This window comes from Condylura cristata, unplaced genomic scaffold, assembly GCF_000260355.1.
Source record: "Condylura cristata isolate star-nosed mole 26May11 unplaced genomic scaffold, ConCri1.0 scaffold00014, whole genome shotgun sequence".
NCBI lineage: Eukaryota > Metazoa > Chordata > Mammalia > Eulipotyphla > Talpidae > Condylura > Condylura cristata.
In genome coordinates, this window is record NW_004567115.1 from 51,937,433 (window position 1) to 51,953,247 (window position 15,815).

At 63.4% G+C, this 15,815-nt stretch overlaps 1 protein-coding gene across 2 annotated transcripts in view; it reads right to left on the reverse strand.

Moving 5' to 3' along the window:
- Positions 1–5,587: 5,587 nt before the first annotated feature.
- Positions 5,588–15,815, reverse strand: part of INTS9 (integrator complex subunit 9) — a 36,847-nt gene continuing 26,619 nt past the window's right edge. For both annotated transcript variants that reach the window (XM_012724891.1, XM_004682426.2), the window contains 9 exons: positions 13,992–14,103; positions 13,286–13,466; positions 12,283–12,343; positions 10,596–10,767; positions 10,048–10,172; positions 9,631–9,798; positions 8,007–8,105; positions 7,258–7,395; positions 5,588–6,234 (listed from right to left, as the gene is read on the reverse strand). In XM_012724891.1, the coding sequence (XP_012580345.1) occupies positions 6,058–6,234; positions 7,258–7,395; positions 8,007–8,105; positions 9,631–9,798; positions 10,048–10,172; positions 10,596–10,767; positions 12,283–12,343; positions 13,286–13,466; positions 13,992–14,103 (1,233 nt within the window). In that variant the 3' untranslated portion in view covers positions 5,588–6,057. The remainder of the gene's footprint in view (positions 6,235–7,257; positions 7,396–8,006; positions 8,106–9,630; positions 9,799–10,047; positions 10,173–10,595; positions 10,768–12,282; positions 12,344–13,285; positions 13,467–13,991; positions 14,104–15,815) is intronic.

The window sequence follows — 15,815 nt, forward strand, 5'->3', positions numbered from 1 at the left end:
GCCCCCAGCCCAACCCCAGACCGCTGGCCCCGGACACAGGGAGGCTCTGGCGGCCCCGGCCGCCGACCCGAGTCCTGCTCTCCCACCGCTGCCGTGCTGGCTGCTGCCGCCTCTCGCCCGGCCCGCTTCCTCCTCCCGCTCTTCTGTCCACCCACACGGCGCATTTCGAGGTCAGTTTCTCACTTCGGCACAAACCCGCGGGGTACATCGGCGCCCGTGTCGTTAAGGGAGGTCAGCGCTGGATTCTGAGCGTCTAATATAATTCATACTGAATTTGCACTGATTGGAAGCGCCCCTCACACTCCGGCCCACTTCTCCCCGGTCCCCGTGACCAGTGCTCTGATTTCCGTTTCGCCTTGGGTCACTTCACTCTCTCCTAGTTTTATATGAACGATACACAATTTTTACTCTTGTGCAAGGGGTCTGGAAGCAGCATAGTGTTTGAGGTTTGCCCAGTGTTGTCTGTACCAATAATCTGTCTTTCTGTTGCTGTATAATATTCCCTGTGCGACTGTCATAGCTGCCCATTCTGATAGTCACCTGGGCTGTTTCTACCTTTTTGCTATTCTGAATAAAGCTGCTGTGACCATTCATGTGGCCTCTTGGGTTTGCTTTTCTCTTGGGTAAGTACCTGGGAGCGGAAGTGCTGTGTGAGCAGGTAAGTACTAACGTGTTTAGGTTTCTAAGAAAGTGCCAGACCCTCCTCTGAAGGGGTGGTGCCCTCGGCGCTCACCAGTGACTGTGGGAGTCCTGTGTCCAGCTCCTCACCGGCCCATTGCTCAGTTTCGGTCACTCTGGGTCATGCCTCAAATAGTTTGGAGTTGCGTTTCCCTCACGACTAAGATGAAGCACTTTTTCTTGCACTTACATCATTTACATACATTTCTTTTGTGAGATGATCTGGACGTACCTCTCACCTTTTTCAAAATTGGCTTATCTTACATGTACTGCTTTTTACAAAAGTAGATTTTCCCCCCTAAAATAGGAGTGTTCCTATTTTACGTCTGTAGAACGTGTATTTTTCCCCGCCCAGGTGAACAGGTGTGTCCCTCACTCACCTTCCACCGCACCTTCGGCCTGGGCCTGGCCACGCCCTCCCCCTCGCTCCCTGTTCCCTCTGGTAACCAGCATCTTCCCCCTAAGCGTGAGACTGCGGTGTTTGTGTGTGAAAACGCAGTTTGAGTAGGCTGTCGTGGGTAAGCACTTTTTCAAAGATGTATTTATTTAAGCACACACAACAGGGGCGCAGGCCAGAGGCGCAGGGGTGGTGGCTTCCCCAGAGACAGAGCGGGGAGCAGCACAGGCCGACTGACTGCAACACACGGCGGCGAGGGGAGCAGCGGGCGGTCAGGAGAGGCCTGCGCGCCCTGGGGCCGCTCCCCGGCCGGGGATGGAACAGGGGCTGCAGGGGCTGCGCCAGCTTCCCAGTGCTGCGCTGGAACCTGCTGCGCCCCGCGAGGCCGAGGCCCGTTACTGAGCGGCTGGGCCTCGGCAGAGCTGCCCGCGCCGGCTAGTGAGGCCGCGCTGACGCCGCGACCCAGGCGGAGCCTTCGGGTTCACGGTGCCGAACCTCCTGCGGGTGGGGAGAGTGTGACGTGCCCTGTGCCACCGCCTTCTCTGGAAGTTCCACTTCCCTACAAACCCTCAGTGCCGCCCTGTCCCTGCCCCGCCCCGGCCCCGCTGTCCCCGGGCCGCGGCTCTCCGCTTGCCGCGCGCCTGGGGCCTGCGGAGTGTTCTGGGCTGCCTGGCTTGCAGCGAGCTTCTGGTTCCTCCATCTTTCTGCGGCGTGACAGCTCCCTGACTGCCGAGCGATGTTCTCGTCGGGTGTCTTGCTGTCGGAGGTGTCGCTTGATCCCTGAGGACAGCAGTTCTTCACCCTGGACCCTGGACCCTGGAAGCCAGTTTGCAACTACCCTCGGTGAGTGGCTTTCCTGTCTGCCGTCCACGCGCCTGCTCACGAGCGGACGCTTGGCTCTGGCGTGGTCTCGTTGGCTCTTTCTTGCTGCTGCTCTGACTCAGGAAACCTGTGGCCGAGACGTGGAGACCTGTTCCCGCGTTTGACTTCGCGCGTACACCTGGATGTGGAATCCGACGCAGACCCGCGTCTGCCTCGCGTGGGAGGGTGGCCACGCCGGGGTCCGCCTGTCAGGCCGCCTGGGGCCCCGGCTTAGATGCCGTCCCTTCCCGGGGTCGCTCTGGGCCCTTGACGGAAGGGGCGGGACTGGGGGGGCCGTTTCTCAGCTCCTCGCTCGCGCCGACGTGGTCCCTGCGCCGGGCCAGGCCGTCGGTGACTGTAGCTTCGTCTGGAAAATCGGGTGTCGTTCCTCCAACCTTGTGCGTCTCTGCAGAGTGCGTACCACACCCCCCTCGTATGGATGGTTTATAGCTAATTTGTTGATTTAAAAAACCTGCAGTTAAAATTTTCAGTCGAATACGTATGACTTTAAAAATGCCTGTTTTTTCAAAGACAGCTTATAAACAAGTGTTCTCTCTCTCATTCCTGGAGGCTGTGCGTTACCAGAGAACGGTGCTGACAGCTTGATGTGGTGCCTGGGGAGGGCCCAACTTCCCTACATCAACAGGGTCTTGTGCTGCCCTCTCATGGGGGGGCTAAGGAATGCCCTGGAGTCTCTCCCGTAAGAACAGTGACCCCCGCCCCCCACCCCACCCCAGCCCACGCACCTCCTGCTGCTACTGAGGGGTAAGGAGAGTAAGTTTAAGTGGGAAGGTCAGAGATTTGGTTCTGGACGTGCTATATTGAGTTCCAAGTGTCAAGCTGGAAGAGAGCTCCAGACTGGAGGGAAGGAAGCTAGAAGCTGTAGGCACAACGGTGGTCTGTCCAGCTGGGAGACTGAGGTCACCTGAGAAGTGATGGAGAGTGAAGACAGGTGTCTGCGCCCCCCCCTCTGTTCAGACCTGGGGGGGGGGTGTGGAGGAACACGTGGCCGGACAGCAGAGCAGCAGGACACTGCAATCTGCTAGACGTCAGCGGGAATTCGCGTCACTAAGCAGCAGCCGTGACACCCTCAGGGACCTGCTCCTCCCCCAGTGCCTGGCACTAAGAACGCAGCCGCTAGGAGCATTGTTCCCTAAGGACATCCAGCTCTGCAGACTCAAGTCTGTGGCCTAGAAACTTCTAAAGACTCGTTCACACGTGGTCAGCACGAGAGAAACCTTCCAGGGTCAGTACTAGTTTGATTACCTTGAGGCGTGTGGGTTTCGCCTGACTCGGCGATGAGAAAATACTTGTGTTTTCGATCTGGAGAATCCCCACAGCTCTGCCCCCTCGTGTCAAAGATGAGAACATGGAGATGCCACAGAACGTCATCTTCCCTCAGCACCCAGTGGCGGGGAGTCGCTGGCGGGGGGAAGGGCAGCATGGTCTCCCCGACTCGGAGGGAGCAGCTGTGGCTAGTGCTCCTGCAGCCTCTTCACTAGTTAAGACCACGTTAAACCAAGCTGGTCTCAGGGCCTCCCTGATGGCCTAGGGGTTAGCCGCAGGGCTCGCACTGCTGCGGCCCTGAGTTCGATCCCCGGCTCGGGAGCTGACCCGCATATGGTGCAGCAGAAGACTGTTCCTGTGTGCGCTGCTGTGTGCGCTGCTGCTCTAACTTGCCGTGTCTGTGTCTCAGTGGACCCTCTCCCCTTCCCTCCTCACCTCTCACCCCCCCTTCCCTCCTCTCACCCCTCTCCTCTTCACTTCACCTCTCACCCTCTCATCCCCACCCCTCACCCACCTCTCCTCTTCACCTCTCACCCTCTTCACCTCTCACCCCCCTCTCACCCCCTCCCTCCTCTCACCCTCCTCTCACCCACCTCTCCCCCACCTCTCCCCCCTTCCCTCCTCCATAAATGATGAACACCATAAATGATGAACACTATGAATGATGAACACTATGAACACTATGAACGCTGATATCTAATAGATAGATAATTCTACCTCCTCAAGCAGAAAATGTCTATGTCTCTCTGTGTTTAATTTCTCTGTCTCTCTCCTGATGCCTGATCCCACTGATCCCACCAGCAGTCAGTCAGTCCGGGTCTGGCTTCCTTCACCGCTCCTGAATTCCACTGAATTCCACTTCTTTTATGGTTTTATGGCTGGGCCGCGGCTGCTGCAGACACCCCTCGTCCTGCTCTGCTCACCCGCACGGACACGTGTCCGTCTGCCCCGGCTTCAGGCTGCGCATCCTGCTCTGGGTCACAGGACCCCTGTATCCAGCGTCCTGTAACCTGCCACGCTGTCCCCAGCCGCCGCCTCGGCTCACACCCTGCCGCCACGGGGCAGCTGCCAGCGTCTCCACCCCCTGCCCAGCGGCCTGCGCCGGCCATCCCGGCCTCGCCTGGGGCCCCTGGGCGTCCTCTCAGCTCGAGCTCGAGCCTGGCCGTGAGGTGCTTTCTCGTGTGCTTAACGCCGTGTTCACGGGACCCGAAGACCCTGCGGGAGTCCTCCGCTGGCTAAGGCTGCGTGGCCGGGCGTGGCCGCTGTCCTCCGCCAGGGTTTTGGTGCCGCGCCTTCGCCTTTAAACGTGGTTTCGGTTTGCCCGGGCTGCTGTGCGGAAACTGTCGTGGTTCGGGTGGGTCTTGCATTCCTGCCGTCGCCGCCGCCTTGGCCTCGACTCTGACACCTCGCGGACCAGTGTCGGGGCCTCCCCACCTCCCCTCAGTTTGCGCCTTCGGGGCTAACGTTCACGTCACAACTCGGGTTAGCTCGTGTGCGGCGTGAGACGTGGGTCTCGTTTCATTTGTTGCGTGTGGCCGCCCGGGGCCCCACGTCCGTGTGCTGAAGACTGTCCTTTCCTGACCGCCGCGTGCGGGTCTGTGCCCAGTCCCCTGTGTAACCGCGGCAGTGTGGCGACGGCCGCCGGAGTGGGGACGGCGAAGCCGTCAGCGTTGTTCCCAGGGTGCTTTGGCTGTTCCGTACCAATTTCAGGAAAAATGGAGAATTTCCACAGGCTGTCGAGAGGCCGCGCTGAATGTGTCGGCGGTCCGGACCGTTCCGTCAGGAGACCGGCCGCTGAGGCGCCCCGGGGGGTGGAGCTGTGGCCTGGGGCCTTGCTGCCCTCGCGGGCCACAGCGTGGTGGTGACCGCCAGGCCCCGGTCGCGCGTCCTCCTAGGCTGCGGCGGGCGCTTCTGCCTCTTCTCAGAGTGACAGCCCACGGCAAGGCCCCAGGACGTCAGGTTCTGGGGTGCTGGGCCGAGAGGCCTCTCCCTGCAGTCCGGGGGTTTCGTCCCTCAGGTCGGTGGCCGCGTCCCTGCAGCGGAGAGGCCGACACCTGCCTTTCCAGGACAGCGGCGGACCACGTGAGGCCTGAGCTGCGGCTCCGGGGCCGGACGGCGCTGGCCCGGTCGCCCGGCGGCCGCCCCGATCTGCCTCAGGTCGGCTGGGACCTGGGAAACGCCTGCGGGAACGGCCCGGCGGCACTCTGGGTGCTTCCTCTCGCCCGCAGCCGGCGCCGCGGTGGTGAGCTGCGACCGCGAGGTGAGGCGAGCCGCCCGGTCCGAGCAGCTGGCGGCGGCGGCTCAGCCACACGCGTCGCACAGCGCAAGCAAGCACCTGCGTCTCGCAGGCGCCGAGTTCCGGGCGAGACTCACCCCTTCTCGCACTGCTGAGGAGCTTTTGAAGTTCGTGGGCCACTTCCTAAGGCGGTGTGGGAGCTGTAGGGTCACAGGACACAGACACCGATAAAAATACGCTTTATTAACCAAGTGGCTCACGGTATAAAACAGACGAGTTCACTTTACTAATGCGATGTCTGCAGGCACAGCAGCGTCAGTAAACACAAGCAAGGCCGAGGCCCTCCGGGAGCCGCATCCGCAGGGACACGGGCCCTCGGGCCAGCCACTTTCACCTCCCTCGCCGTTTCTCTCGAAGCTGCTTCTGAGACTCCCCGGCCGTCCCCAGCCGGGGTGGACCTGGGAGGGGTCTGTCCTGCCTGCAGCGGTGCTGGGAGCAGAGGCCGGGTGCCGGCCTGCCCCCCGCGGGCCCCCAGGCCCTGACGCCCGGACCTGAGCGCGCCTGGGCCGGCGAGCGCGGCAGGACGAGGCTCCAGGCGCTAGAACTTCTGCAGGAACTTGAGGACAAGGTCGCGCAGGCGCACCCTGAGCACCTCGTCGTGGTCGCAGATGATGTGGGTGGAGTCCTCCTCCAGCTGGATCAGCGTCTCGGCCTCCTGGAGCAGGACGATGTGGCCCTTGGCCGTGTCTTCCACCTTAATGTCGCTGAAGCCGTGCTGGGGGGAAAGGCGACGGGAAGGCAGAAGTCACGCACGAGCTCGGCGAGACACCTCCCAGCCTCGGCCGCACCGCACGGCCTCAGTCTGGCTTTGCAGCCCGTTCCCTGCACGTGGCCCAGCCGCAGAACTCGACCGCGGTCCGTGTGCTGTGAAGATGCCCCTGGCCATGCCGGGCCCGAGGAGGGCTGAGGCAGGACGGGGGTTGGGGTGACCTGCCTGACGGGTGACGGCCCGGCCCTGCCTTCCTGGCTCAGGGCAGACGAGGCGGCCCTGCCTAGCACCCCCGGCCTGCGGGGGCCGGGTGGGGAGGGAGCGAAGCTCTTCTGGGGGGGGCGCGTTGTTTCTAGTGTGAGTTCTGTCAGAGGAGCGGACAAGGCCTGGGCGACGCCTCGCCTGCTGGCGCCAGGGTCCCCAGGGCCACCGCGGCTCCCTCTGGGAAAACCAGCGACTAGTGGAGAAGACGAGAGAGGGAAGCCTTTGCGAGTGGGAAGAATTCCGCCACTGAGAGATTTCCGCTTGGTCAAAGGTGGTAAAAGTCGTTTACAGGAAACCACCTTTCCTCCGTTACCTAGTTAAAACCTGCAGCTGGTGACTAACCAGTTCTTCCGTGACTCTGGCTCTCAAGTCCTGTGCCTGAAGCCAAAACCCTAAAATTTTTGATGGGCAGCTGAGGAGATGGGAAGGACGGGGCTGACCTTTCTCCCACCTCCTGGGGTCCTGACCTGACACCCCACCCCCTATGGTCAGCTGCTGTGGCCAGCTGCTGTGGCAGGCCTCGCTGGCTCTGACAGGAAAGCTAGGCCCCTGGGGGCAGCCCCGCCTCGCCTTTGTCAGGGACCCACCTGCTAGCCCTGGAGAAAGGCCTTCTGTTGGCCCGGGGTGGCCGTACTGGGCAGGAGCGCCAGGGGGTGATGCCCTCCCTTCTCATGGCCCCGCCTCCGCCCTTCACACGACCCGGGGCAGCTGATGGGGCAGGCGACCTGGTCCTTGCAGGCGGGGCAGGTGCAGGGGGCTGCTGACCTTCTCCAGGGTCTGCACAAACTGGCCCACGGGGATGGAGCCGCTCAGCAAGGGCTTCAGGGCTTTGCAGTCGGGGATGTCGTCGCCAGCCCGCTTCCGCTTCTTCCCGCTGGGGGGCTGGGCCGGCCTCGGTGGGGGCTGTGGGTGGGAATCCGGGGTGCTGCATCAGGCCCTGCCTGTGGGGTCCTCCCTGCTCAGAGGCCCAGGGCTGAGGCCACAGGCACTTGGTTGAGGCCAAGCTAACACCGACCATGTGCTGGCCCCCAGCCCTCACTCTGAGCCATCTTCCTGCTGGGCCCCACCAGACTCGCAGGCGCGGCTGAGCCCCCTGCCTGTGCCCCCTGCCTGTGCGTGGCGGTGCCAGGGACCTCGGTGAGGGCCCGCAGGCATCACCCACGTGTAACTCGGGGCTCAGAAGCAACAGCCCCGAGTCTTCCTGGGGTTGGGACCAGACCCACCCTGCTTAGCCACCAGGCGGCCTCTGGAAAGCGAGGTGTGTGCTGGGAACCAAGTCCCCGGCTGCCTTTGCCTGTTGCAAGCTCCCCCCAGGACTGGCCCAGTGCCTGTGGGCTCGTGGAGGCACCCTGAATTAGGATGCTGATGGCGGAGCTGTGAGCAGCACAGGGCGAGGCCGCTCCTGCCCTCGCGCACCCTGGGAGGCGCGTGGGTGCTGTCCTCTCTCTGGGAGCTGGGTGGAAAGCAGGCGCGCCAGCAGGGTGTGGTGGTGGGGTCCCCTGGCTCCGGGGTACCTGCAGGACGTGCTTGTTATCCTTAGTCTGCAGCACGGCTGAAACGGTTGCCAAGGAAATGCCGGGCTTGATCTCCATGGGCACCAGGGAATCTGCGAGCTGAAGCAAGGGGGGTTCCCGTCAGGCCCGCGCCAGGTGAGCGGGAGGTGGAGCCTGAGGTGTGGCTGAGCCCCTCACCTTGCCACGCTCCCCCCAGACAAAACCCAGGACGCCCCGAGCTCCAGCGTGGCGGGGGATGGGCGCCTGCCTGCATGTGGAAAGCAGTCACAGGGCCACGTGGCCCGTCAAGCTCGCGGACAGCAAATGAGTCGTAGGTGAGGGCCGCGGGGGAACTGCCCCCACGTCCCCGTCACGTGCTGTCTCTTACCAGACGATCGTCCCCGGGGAAAAGCCCACACACTGAAACCCAGAAAAAACTGCAATGTATTTGCCGGGGTGGGCGACGTCTGGGCGGCCCACGCCAGAGTGCAGAGGAGAAGCCTGGGCCCAGGGGGCCTGGTTGGCCGGTGTCTGCCGGCGGGTGGAGGGTGTTGGGGCGCCGGCCTCGTGGGGGAGGAGCGGCAGCAGTGTTGAGCCGCCCGCCGCAGGGCTCCAGCGCCACAGGTAAAGGCGCCTCTGGTAAGGAGCCCGGACACGCGAGTTCACGTGGTAGTGCTGCTCTGTCCAGGAGTCCCCGTCCCCACCACCACTGGGAGCCACTTGTTATTCTAACAAACACTGGGGTCTTCCCCTCCACGAAGGAGACTACACCGAAGGCCTGAATTCAAGGTAATGATTTCTTCCACAAAAGGCCAAAATCTCACTGCACGTTGAGTTACTCCGCTGGCAAGCAGCACTGCAGACCCAGGAGCAACATGTTCTCAGGTAACTGAAGACTTGACGGAAATTGAGGGGAAAAACAGCCCCAAGTGACCGGCTCTCGGGGCTCTGAACTCATCCTGCACCCGACAATGTGCAACCCAGAGGCTAACGGGTTCACAGCCTTGGGTCAGACACCCCAATTCGGAATGTTTCCTGAAGAAAACGGGAGCGAATGCGCTGCAGTGCGCCCTGTGGTGGAGAAGAGCCGGAGGCGGGCGGCGGCTCTCCGGCCTCCGGGCCGGCCCCTCCCCAAGTGAGGGGGCCAGGCAGGGTCCGCCTCGCCACGGTGGCACTCGCGGGGAGTGACGGGCAAACAGTCTGACGGTGCCGGGACATGACTGGGTTTTGGTTTTGACCTTTTCCCTTTCTGTTTTCCAAACTTTCTAGAATGACAAAAGCAGAGATCCGGGTCTTAACAGCAGGTCTGGGTGCTGAGCCCGGAGCCCCGGCGGGCGCCCGGGCTGGGCTGGGTGGTCACCGCCTCGAGCCTGCGGTGTGCCCTGGCCTTTCGCTCATTCTCTGCCAGTGCTCCCTGGGAGTTTCTAGGGGCCCCCGGCGTGCGTCCTCAGAGCGGACGGAGGCAAGAGGCGTGGCGAGGGTGGCGGGAGGAGGGCCGCCAGCGCCCCCACAGGGCAGGACGGGCGCCCCCGTGGCCCCCCGGCTCAGTGGCAGACGGTCTAGAGGCGGGCGGCTGTGAGGGGAGCCTGACAGCCTCCCTGGCTTGCTCACCAGTGGACGCCCGGGGCCAGCGGGCAGAGCTCACCTCTGGCGTGATCTCAATCTTCTCGTAGCGACGCTTGAAGGGTAGGGCGAGGACCTCGGCCCGCCGGTAGGACATGGGGGGCGGCTGGCAGTCGATCATCAGGTCCATCCGGTGGGACTGGGCGGGGGGCGGCTGCGTGTACTGCTCGGGGCAGACCACGTGGAGGGGCTGCGGAGGGCGGCGGCGTGAGGGTGGGCACCGGCGCCCATCCTCTGCCGGCTCTGCACGGTCCCTGGGGGAGCCGCCGCGGTGCTGCTTCTGTTTCCTCCCTGGCCCACTCCGCCTGGCCTCAGCCTGGGCACGCTGTCATCGGCTGGCGCCACTGCTGGCTGGTGGCAGGCATGTGCTGCCTCAGCAGGGCGGCGGGCACCGACACATGAGCTGGACACGGGCGGACGGGCCCGCGGGCCGCCTCACCTGCACCTCCTTCAGCAGCTTGGACACCTGGATGAAATTCAGCCGCGTGTCGATGGGGCAGTAGATGCACTTCATGGCCAAGGGCTGGTAGGGAGCCAGGGCCTCCAGGTAGGAGAAGTCGGGTTCTGGGGAGAGCGCGGAGCAGTGTGAAACGGCGGCCGGCAGAGGGGCCGTGCCCACTGAGGGGCCGGCAAGGAACGCGGAGCGGAACCTGCTCTGCCGCGGGAGGACGCCAGGTAGAAAAAGAGCTGCCACCTGGCAAGCAGCACAGCAACGACCTACTGGGCCGGCAGCGGGCGGCTGCAAACATGAAACAACGCTTTGGGGAGGACGAGGACCGACAGCCTCCAAGTTGCCACCCAAGGCCGTGACTCCCCAGAAGCCTCCGACGCCCCAGGAGCCTCCGCACAGCCCCAGGGTGGACTCCAGCTGGCGTGGACCCGGGGCTCGCACGGGGAACCTGTCTGGGCAAAGTCCACGGCTGTGACCGCTGGGCCTCTGGTCACCCAGTGGCGCGGTGGGGTGTGCAGAAAGGCACGTCCACTTGCCTGTGAAAATGACCGTGTTGAGACTGGACTTTCCCCAGAGCTCCATGAAGTGGACCACGTCCCCAAACCGGAGCGAGGGGTGCCCCGTGAACACCACGCACGGCTGCCGGAAGTCGTTGCTGAAGCCCCCGTGGATGCTGGGGTAGTGCTTCAGCTTGCTGGTCTGGATGAGCTGGAAGACAGTGGAGGCCTGAGCTGCCCGCGGGCGGCCCGCGAGGCGAGCTGACCAGAAGGAAGCACGGCCGCCTCCGGGTGGATGGAGCCAGAGATGGAAACGGCTGACCTGCATGTGACCTTGTGAGCAGAGGGGACCTTTCCCGATGTTCACAGCCGATTTCCTAGGCCCCGGCCACGGCCTGCCCTCGGGCGCCTGTGTCCCTTACTGCCTGGAGTGCCCAGACACCAGGCATCTCCCTTCCAGCACAACCGTGGTGCTGTTCTCCCACCAGGCCCGCCGAGACGCACCAGGTGCCGCTGCCCTGTGGGCAGAGGGCAATACCGGCCTTCAGCCAAGTCCAAGCGGAGCCGCCCAGCTGTGAGGATGTGGGGGAGCAGCTGCGCCCTCACGCCCTCCCCGCACCCCCCCAATGCCAGCTTCACGGCCTGGGGAGTCTTTGCTTCAGAGAGCGCTGTCATCAGCAGGCCGGCAAAACCGCCCGAGAAACCGCGCCTGCTCCCACTGCCCTCGGCGGTACCTACAAGTCCAACTCAAGCTCCTTTCACAACTACCCGGCCAGCTCATTACTGGGCACTCCAACGGGCGAGCGCGTCTGCAGGACCGAGTGTGGCCACGGCCACGGGGCTGAGGGCGCAGAACAGCGCTCCCTGCACCCGGCTCCGCGACGGTGGGGTCCCCCTGGGGGCGGTCTGCAGAGGCGCAAGGCCGACCCTGCCCCGCGCTGCGGCCAGACGCTCCCGCCTGCCGACCGGAGCCCGCCAGGGCGTCTGCGCAGAGAACGTGGCTCCGCGTCCCGGGCACCAGCCGCCCGGGCCGGCGTGCTCCCCTGCCCAGCGGCTCAGCTGTAAGGGGCACGGAGGGCGCCGGGAAACCTCCTGCACGACCTTCGCTTCCGGGAGCCCTTCCTGAGGAGGACGGCGGCGGCTGCCCCGTGGCAACAGCCGCCGGACACTGCTGTGCCTGTTAAACAGCTCCCGGCGCCCCAGTTAGCACTAAACCATGAAACTAATCCTGAAGGCCCCGCGGAGTCTGAGTAAAGCCACCCAGCCGGCTGCTGACCCCTCTGGGCCCCAGGGCTCCCTCGCCCACAGGCCCGGCAGATGTGGCCTCTGCCCTGGCTCCCAAGGGTGTCAGAGGGGGCCAGGGAGACTGGCGACACCCAGGCCCTCGGAGTCTGTGTCCGCAGCGGCCAGCCCGCCCAGCGGGGCCGTCACGCGGTCTCCTGCCACACGTAGTGAGGTGAAGAAGCTGAGGCGGGGCGCCCTCCTGGTGCAGGGGGCACCCGGCAGCAGTCTGGACTGAGGGACACGGAGGCGCAGCCGCTTGGCATACGCGGGCCGGGGGAGCGCTTGCCGCTTCACGCGGAAAGGCTGCTCGGTCCTGCTCGGTCCGCCAAACGCGTCTGCGGCCACGTGCCACGCGAGCGCCGCCACAGACCAGGCTGCGCGTGAGAAAAAGGCCTGTGGCAGCACGGCGCCCGCCCGCGCCCGGCCCGCCGGCAGCACCTACCTCGGCGTGCGGGAACGGCGGCTCGGGGAGGTACACCTTGCTCTGCTTGTTGTGGCAAAGCCTGAGGAAGGAAACAGGCGGCGAGGTCGGCTGGCCCAGGGCGCCGCTACTGCCGCGGCGCCGGCTCGACCGCTCACGGTGGAGAGCCCGGCAGGGTCAAGCCCAAGGCCAGCGGAGTGTCACCTCTTGCCGCCAGCCCCTAGGCGGCTTCGAGGATTGCGACAGGAGCAGCGTGGGGAGGGGGGAGCAGGTGTGGGCCGTGGCGGCGCGGCTCTGGGCACACCTCCTCCTCGCTCACCTCAGGGCTCACCTCAGGGCTCACCTCAGGTCCCGGGAGCCGCCGGCCACGCCCTGTGTGCCGAAGCGGCTCCGAGCAATGCAGTCCGGCTGCCGGCACTGTCCTGCTCGGCACCGTGACCGCGAGGCCATGTTTTAGGGACCCGCGTGTGTCGCCTCAGGGTGACAACCAGCTCATCTCTGGCAGCGACGTGGGAGGCTGAATCCGGCAGCTGCCACACGCTGCCAGGACCAACGCACCGGCCGAGGCAGGGGTGCTTGACGCCCGTGGATGACCCTGACATGGCTCCCTGACTCCACAGTGGCCCAGCTCTACCCACCCTATATGTGATCAACGGCTGCATGTGTCAAATACGTGCTACTGAAGAGAAAAAGCTAGCTTTTCACGTCAGATTTGATACAAATCTTGGACACACAGCTTGGCGGGAGCCGACTTTCAGAGTGTCGCTCCAGTTGGCGACAGCAGGGGCAGCAAGTCCGGGGGCCTGGGCTTTGCTGCCGCTTTGGGAAGTGCCCCCAACCCACAGGGGCCTTCCCGCCTCCCCTCAGAGGCGACTGCTCTTCTTAACCCTGGCTTTCACCAACAGTCTTCCCTCTCAGTCATGGCAAAACAACATGAAAATTTCACAGAGGTGAGAGAAAAGGCAGGTGATTACGTTCACCGCTAGAGCGTACCGACACACACGCGCCCACAGAGCAGACCTACCACTCGGCAAATATCTGGGAAAACTCCAGCGAACTGTTAGCCACCGGGGAGATGAAGTAGAACGGGATGTTGGCGAGGCCGGCCGAGTCAATGTACTGATACAGGCATTCCAGAAGGTCATAGATCACTCCAGAAGGGTAGCAGGGAACCAGCACGTTGCCTCCATTCCGCACTGTCAGCGCTAGAGGGGAGGCCGGAGGGAAAACAAGCCCCCAAACATCAGTTTTAAAAAAGCAGAGCGGCACATTGGAAGGAACCTGCATCTCAGTCCCGTCATCCGCCCCGCAGGCCGTCACCCCTGGTCACGCGCATCAGAGGCCTCAGGCCCAGCAAGCGGAGCCCTGGCACTGACGTCTCCCCCACGGCGAGCTCAGGACGGGGCCGCGCACCCTCCTTTGGGCCCTGCGAGCCTCTGCCAGGTTTGCCCCGTCTGGTGTTGCTGAACGAGGCGGAGCAAACAGGCTCTTTCCTGTTTGCGTGTTTCGCAGGCCTTTTCTCTCCCCAATTATGACCCACCGAAACCCTCCACATTTGGGAGGTTATCGCCTGTGGACTCGCAACTCATGGCTTGCAATCTAGTAGAAGTTACAGAACTGGGCAGAAAAGAATCGGTGTCCTCTCAAGTTCGAAGGGGCAAAAAGCACCCGAGAAGTGAGTTGTCAGGAATCCGCGGGGACGTGCGGCCCGGTGGGTCGAAGGCACCTACCGAGGTTGCTGCAGAAGTCGCCCACCATGCCATCGGGGTTCGCAGTGGGGGTCTGGGTGAGGCCCGTGAGGAGGAGAACGTCGCTGTTTTTGAGGGACGCCTGGTCCATGGGCTGAGGAACAGAGACCCATGCTCAGCACTTAACCGAGGCAGCTGGCCGGCAAGCCCATGGGCGCCGCTCCCTCCTCCCCGAGGAGCCTGTCCAGGGCTGGTGTGTGACTGGGGGCGCAAGGGGACAGAATGGGTGAGAGAATGGTGCAGGAGGAGGGCGTGCACTCACAGCTGCCTGCTCCCTGGGACCGCCCGAGGGACGCCAGCCAGGGCACCCGGCAGCCCAGAAACAAAGGGACTGAAATCAGTTCCTGGGGAAACCAGCGCCCTGGGGCAGGAACAAGACGGCGGGCACCATGGAAGCGCAGAGGCGGGCGCTCCGGGGCCACCCACAGCGCGGAGGAGGGAAAGGCCCTGGCAGTGACGGGCGGCGTTTCAGACGTCTGCGCGCACACAAGGGGCCGTTACAGTGAGCACGTGTGGCCATCTGGAAATCGCGTGAGGGGAAATATGCAAAAGAAAACGATTCAGAGTTCAGGACAGACAAGAACAACGCACACGAGAGGCACCCGCGGAGGGGTGGGCGGGCAGCGCCCGGAGCCAGGCAGTCCGCACGCCGCCACGTCTCGCCCACGATGAGGGCACAGGTGGGAGGAAGCAAAGCTTTCAGAGCTGCGAGTCACGCAGCTCTTTCCCTTTAATTTTGTATCCATCTCACCTGCCATTTAAGCTTGAGGAAAAATTAAAAATATTCTTAGTGAATCAAGGCCTCACAAGGGTGGTCATTTTAGGACCCCCTGGTGAACTCTCAAGTGTGCCGGGAAGATTTAACATGGGGGGTTACGAGACACACGGGGGGGCTGAGGAAAAGGAGCCCCGGTCACGCTCACTGCCGTCCCGATGAGCAACACACTCAACGCGGCACGTGGGTTCTGAGAAACCCGGTGCGGCTGTTCCGGGCCGGGCAGTGGGGGCAGGGGGAGGTAGGGGAGGGAGGAGAAAAGATGGGCGACACACAGGAAGGTGTGGGGGAAAGAGACAGATACTGTTTGCTTAAGACAGTTACAGGACAATAAACGAAGAAACAACCCAGAACAAACAACAAAACTGAAACGTGTTTTCAAACCTGTAGGCAGAAATTTTTCCTTCTAAACGAAGGCAAGGGAGGATGAAGTAAACAACAAAAGTACGACTTAAGATGGCAAAAATAAGCCAAACAAAATAGTAAGTTAAGAAATGTTAACATAGCACCAATCCAAAGACTGGACATAAATGTCAAAACCGTAAGGAGATGCACAGGGAAGCCTCGGGAAGCGGGGGGCGGGGAGCAGGCCAGCGGGGGCCTGGCTGCAGCAGTTCTGACGGAGGGCGGAGCCACCGGCGCCTGGCAGAAGGAGCAGGTGGCCACGAGGACAGTCACCGCAGCTGTGCGCAGGCCCAGCCTGCTGGGCCACGACGTGGTCTTTCCAGCGACCCTCTTCCAGTCGGCTGGTCAGGGTTTCGGTGACGTTCATCACCTGTATTCACACGTGGAGAACGGAGCCCCACTTGTTTTCCGGAAGTCTCCCTGTCCGGAGGATGCCGTCTCCCGGGCCACTGCCCCCTTCAGCCTCAGATAAACAAGACGAGGATTCCCTTACAGCGAGCACTTTGCCTTCCTTGGGGCACCCACCTGGCTCCGCATGGCTGGCCCAGGGCACAGCTCGGCAGGAGGCCTGGCGCTGCCGGGCTCCACTGGGAGACCTCCCGGCGCCGCCGCAGCGCCGCTCCAAG